This window comes from Alligator sinensis, unplaced genomic scaffold, assembly GCF_000455745.1.
Source record: "Alligator sinensis unplaced genomic scaffold, ASM45574v1 scaffold983_1, whole genome shotgun sequence".
NCBI classification, from domain to species: Eukaryota; Metazoa; Chordata; order Crocodylia; family Alligatoridae; genus Alligator; species Alligator sinensis.
Window position 1 is genome coordinate 300,744 of NW_005842015.1, and position 5,915 is coordinate 306,658.

At 43.8% G+C, this 5,915-nt stretch overlaps 1 protein-coding gene and 1 long non-coding RNA gene across 2 annotated transcripts in view; one reads left to right on the forward strand and one right to left on the reverse strand.

Moving 5' to 3' along the window:
- LOC102383205 overlaps positions 1 to 778 on the reverse strand; it is a 5,516-nt gene extending 4,738 nt beyond the window's left edge. The window contains exon 1 of the long non-coding RNA XR_003093670.1: positions 379 to 778. This is a non-coding gene — a long non-coding RNA (uncharacterized LOC102383205). The remainder of the gene's footprint in view (positions 1 to 378) is intronic.
- The window catches only part of LDHA (lactate dehydrogenase A), a 9,681-nt gene continuing 3,772 nt past the window's right edge, over positions 7 to 5,915 (forward strand). Inside the window, exons 1-4 of the mRNA XM_025202138.1 lie at positions 7 to 23; positions 3,657 to 3,791; positions 4,684 to 4,801; positions 5,857 to 5,915. The exon at positions 5,857 to 5,915 is cut by the window's right edge and continues 121 nt beyond it. Coding sequence (XP_025057923.1) covers positions 3,666 to 3,791; positions 4,684 to 4,801; positions 5,857 to 5,915 — 303 coding nt within the window. The 5' untranslated portion in view covers positions 7 to 23; positions 3,657 to 3,665. The remainder of the gene's footprint in view (positions 24 to 3,656; positions 3,792 to 4,683; positions 4,802 to 5,856) is intronic.

The following is a 5,915-nucleotide window of genomic DNA, read 5'->3' on the forward strand; positions in this document are numbered from 1 at the left end:
GCAGCGCAGCCCATCCCGACCCGGTAAGGGGGGCGGCTTATACTGCACTGTTCCTGCTGGGGTGGGAGCGGGCTGCATAGGAGACCCCGGGTAATGGATTTGGCGGGAAGGCGTGCTGGGATCTGAGTCCGCGTGGCCAGATGATTCCCTCCCCCAGGCCAGGGTTGCTCTGTGGGGGCGCCCTCTCCAGCCCTGCGCTGGGCTCCCCGGCTGGCAGGGGGCCGCGGATGGCCCCGCTTCACGGGCGGCGATTTCAGGCGGCAGCTACAGCCACCGTGTGTGTCATGGGGCGGGAGATGCAGGAGAGCCCTGTTGCTGCTGGGAGCCCAGCCAAGGAAGGAGCCAGGGCTGCTCCTGTCCCATCTCCGCTAGACTCACCTTGATCCAGTGCCAAGGGGGGTGGCGGGAGAATCTGCTTTAGCTGAAGGCCAGGGGTGGTGGGGTGACTCATCCCAACGTGGGGTGACATTCCCTGAGGCTGGCTCTGCTCCCAGGGGCACTAGCCACGAGGCAGGGCAGAGAGGCCACACAAGTCTAGCCGGATATGAGGCCAGACATTCTTTCGCGCCTCCTTCTGCGCCCCGGAGTCCGGATGTAGCCACGCAGGAGCCTGCTGGTAGCAGAGCACGGCTGTAACATGCTTGTTTGATGAGAGAGACAGAGAGAGACAGAGAGACAGACGTTGAACTGTGGCTTGAGACAGTGGGGACTGGAGCCAGGACTGCCTGAGTCTGAACTGCATTCCCCATCTTGCATCCCAAGGAGGAGTCACAAAATGAAAGGAGTAGGTATTAAGCGTAGAACCGACAAAAGGAAGTTCTTTTGCCCCAAGATGCTGTGGAAGCTGATGCTTAGGCAGATTAAAAAAGGGATAGGACACAGTCTTGTAAGAAAGGGGCATCAGTCGCTATTGAGCATGGGAGTGAGGGGCACAGCCTGTGAATCAGAGCTTCTTTGACCTTAAATGCTGGAGGCTGCAAGTGAGTGGGGAACATTGGGGGGGGGGAATCGGACCCAGTTCACTCTCACTTTCAGCATCTACTCTGCCCCCGTGCAGCACAGGAGACTGAGCAAGACAGACCTAAGGTCTGACCCAGTAAATGGAAATTTTTATGTTCTAGAGAGATCCATTTTCTTAGCTTATGTTATGATATCACTTAGTGCAGCTCTTTCAGAAGTGGTGCCCGCAGGGCATATTTAGGAACCAAAACTAGAGCTGATCAATAATGGATGATGTGCCTGTTGTTTAAGGAGGCCTTTAAGATGGAAAAACTTGTGGCTTATGAAGTGCTTCTGCAAAATGAAAACGTCCTTAAAACACCAAAATCCGGACCAGAACCACTTCTTAATTGGATAGGATCAGCATTTGACATAATCTTCCATTGCTCCTGTGTGCACATAAGAACATAGAAGAACCACCTTGCCCAGTATCCTGTGTTACAGCAGCAGAGAGTAGATGCTGAAAGGAAGAACAAACAGGACATGACTAGGGCTTTTCCCACTATTTCTCTCTCACTTGCAGCCTCCAGCTTTTAATGTCTAGGCAGTTCTGAGTTGGACCAGGCTGTGCCCCTACCTCCCATGCTCAGTAACTCAATGCAGCCTGAATTTGGTAGCTTTGTAAATATTAGCTAGTCCATAACCCTTTGCTTGGGGGGAATAGTATTCCTAAGAATCCCTATTTAGCAACCGATTAGATGCTTCTGGCTTGACGCATCATTTTCCTCTCAGAGTAAGCCTTAAAGAAGGTATGGACTTAGATTCTTATATTACATTAGTCTTATCATACTGATCACCAAAGTATCAGAATGCCTTCTTCAGAAGATAAGTAATATCCATAATTATATTTATTTACAGTATCAAAGCCTCAAATTGTGGACTCTGCCCACCAAGGAAATAACTAAGATTACCAGCTTCCTTATTAACTGGTATCCAAGTGGGGGCCCTCTGCGCTTGGCACTATACACACACGATAGTCCCAGCCCCAGAGGACTTGCACTGAAGTAGTTATTTCATACCAAAACTGAAGTGACTCACAGGCTTTGCATATGAGACATATCTAATAAAATGTTTCCACTGATGGAGTCCACTCTTTAATTAAATAAAAGCAATTTCCTGGTATTTCACTAAGCAGAACCCATGTACCAGGAAGAACCCTTGCCACACATTCTGGTACATATTTACTTGCTACTATAGTGGCTCACCTAGAAGCAGATACTGAGGAGGGATACTGCTGGCCTTCAGATAGTTGGCAAGTACCGACTGGATGCAGACTGGCTACTATGAGAGCACTCCATCCTCTCCTCCCCTTTCTGTAGAAGTAAATGGGAGCAGCGGTCAATTCTGGAGATCTGATGGGATCTGAATATAGGGAAAACACTGAGATGGCAACTCTCTTGCATCTTGCTTAACAATGGCAAGTTTATACTAGCTCAGAGAGATGAAGCACTTTAATCATGCATTGAACCTGCTGTCATACCAATTAAGTGGTCCCTGATTCCTAGAAGATAAGACTGTCCTTTCTGCTTTTCCTTAATTTGCTGAAGCACAGCTGCACACAAGTTTTGTTAGGCCAGCCACATCTCTCAGTGCTGACCCAGAGGGACATGCTGGAGAGGGGTGACTTTCCATGCTTGCTTTTCTTAAGAATGGCTACTAAGTGACTTCATTGACAAACTGTTCACAGAAGCAGCACCTGAGGCTACCACACCTTTCATCTAGAACAGCTAGGGTAAAAACGTTCAAAAGTGCTTAAGTGACTACAAGTATTTTGGAAAATTTTACTCTAGATGTTACAAAACTCGGAGAAATCTGAGTTTGTGTCCTGTCAGTGGCAGAATCAATACCTTGTTGCCAGCCCCTTCAAATGCATCCTTCACTCCTCCCCACCTCCCTTTTATTTATTTAATTTTTTTTAGTGTATTGGAAAAGAACCTCAACATTTTTTAAAAGAGGGAACTATAGTAGCACTTTTAGGGGTCTTTTGTGGTGTGGTTTTGTTTTCATAATATGTCAGGGGAGAAAGGGAGATCTCTCCTAGCACACACAGACTTGCAAGTTTTGAGGTCCCTCTTCCCAGGCAAGGATCTCTGTCACCTGCCTAAAATAATAGCAGTTTCTCAGATTTAATTTTAAAAAGGTAAAAATTAAGACCAGTCCCCCACAGAAAAGGTTGCCATAGTAGAATTCAACTAAAGGAATTTGTTTAAATCAAGTTACTCAATAAACAGACTCTCACCAAAAGACCAACAATCTTTTTAGCAATCAAATGACAAACTCAGAACATATTTTGTCACATATTTGACCACTGGATATTTGACTGAAGAATGACAACTGCTCAAGCGACATTATTTACTTATTTTAATCTATCCTAGTAAGTTATGCCTCGTTATCAGACCTCAGTCCCCTCTGGGGTATATATCTGGACCACTTTATCAGTGCCTGTTTTCCAATCATAGCGAATGCTTTGAGTCATCTTCTTATGCAGGCAATATCACCAGGTTATTAATGTGAACATTGCTTGCTTTCTTGCCAGCCCCAGCAATAGGACCCATCATAACAGGGCCCATGCTTTATGTAGACATATGTAGACATTTATATCTATAACATCCCAAATACCTGAAGAGAAATTACATTGTGCTCTTAATACTTTTCAGCTTTACACAATGTCTGTCAAGGAGCATCTGATTCACAATGTCCACAAGGAAGAGCACGGTCATGCCCACAACAAGATTACTGTTGTTGGGGTTGGTGCAGTTGGCATGGCTTGTGCAATCAGCATCCTGATGAAGGTAAGTGGCAAACCTCAGCTGTCCCTCACTTAGGCCAAAGTCTCTGTAGTTCCTCTGGACCTTTCCTTTATCTGGCTAGTTTGCGCCTTTTGTAAACTACAGTTTTTCCTTGTGTGCCGGATGGGGGACAGGTTCTGACTCATAACTCTGTTATATTTAAGCCAGCAAACAGGTAACACTTATAAATGATTATCCAACATCATCTATTCTAATTTTTCTGCTTTCTGACTTTCACATAATTATCCATCCTGGGTTGATTAATTAACACAGACAAAATGTATTTAATCTAGACCTTTGTATGGCTGGAAAGCTTAAGTTGAGTTATTCATTATATATACTGGAAAGTGATTTCAGATTGGGAAATGCTTGACCCTGATTTAGGTAAATGTGTGTCACTAGCTGTGGTACATCACAGTACTAGAAGGTAACCCTTAGCTGAAATAACTTTGGGTGATCTGAATCAGAACTGTGTTCACAGTCCTGAATTACTGTCTCATGTTAAGCATGCTGTGGCTTACACCATGCTTGCTTCTTATCACCATGAAATAGTGATTGTTTATGAAAAGGCAACTGTAAATTTACACTCCATATTTCAATCTGTCTTGTTCAGATGAACATGCATGAGAACACTTACCAGTATGCACATTTGACAGTTCAATCAGTTAAGTGCAGTATGGATATAAAAATACTAAGATCCAGTACTTCTCTAAATATTAGCACTTTGATATTTTGCTCTGTAAAGTAAAAGTTCCAGTTAAGTAACTAAACAAGTAACATCTTGCTCAGCAACAGTCTCTTAACCACATTTACACTGCTGTGTTGCTGAATTAAGTACTTTATTTGTGAACTGCAGGCTGACCTGCTTTTTAATTCTAACTCTGGCTTCCTGTAGGATTTGGCTGATGAACTGGCTCTTGTTGATGTCGTGGAGGACAAGCTGAGAGGAGAGATGCTGGATCTCCAGCATGGCAGCCTTTTTCTAAGGACACCAAAGATAGTCTCTGGCAAAGGTTAGTTGTTGTGCTTTTGTTTTGTTTTTTTAAAGAAGCACAATATCACATGAAGACCATCCCTTCCAATACAATTGTTCATCTAAGTGTTGTGCTTGACATTTATTTTCAGTCCCAGAACTGAAGAGTGGGTACTCATCTTATTCCTGTTCTTAAGGGAGTGGTTCCTGGCTGCCAAATTTGTATTCATAACGTGTTTAAAATTTGCCTAGCTGAACACTGTGAATACTGGAGCTGGCCATTTGGGCTAGAACACTTTATTTTGAACCGTTTCATCTGCCTCTGTGCTCCTGTTTGGTCATTTTGAGGTTAACCATCATGAGTTCTGTTCCCCTCTTCCCCACATTATAGCCAATGCCAATTTTAAATTTAGTGGCAAATAATGATTAAGGTCAATGTTCATGTGTGCCCCAATTATTTTTCCATCCATAGGTAGCCACTGCCAGAGAAACATGTAGCAGCACTGTCCATAGTGCATCTATTAAGATGAACTTTACTTCTGATGGCAGCCCTGGAAATATGCATACTGTCTCTTCCAAAGAAAACTCTTGGGTTCCTATAAACTATGGCATTTGAAACTTTCCAGTAGGCTGTGACCCTCTTTACACTGGAACAACATCCTTGATTTTAGGATAGCCTAATGGTTAAAGTGCTAGCCTGTAATGTGAGTTTTGCTGAAGTCTTAAGTTCAGTTCCTTGCTCTCATCGTTGTTCTTGGGCAAGTCTTGGTTTCCTGGGGACAAATGATACTTCCTTACCTCACAAACGGTCATTGTGGAGATAACCACGTTAAGATTAAGGTGTTCCAATCCCATGGTTATAGGCTCCTTGTTAAATACTGTATGCTTATGCTATAATAAACAAATGCTAATTTAAAATCTAACTTTCCACAAAAGTAATCTGATAACTCGTGAAGGTAGCTTCAAACTTGCAAGATTAGCCTCTAACTTGAGGGCCTCTCTCATATAAAAGATGGTGGGAACTCTGCATACATAATCTGAGCCATTTTTCCAGGGGGAGGGAACCAAGTTTGACATTTGGCCTTTTCTTTGCAGACTACAGTGTGACTGCAAACTCCAAGCTGGTTATCATCACAGCTGGTGCTCGTCAGCAG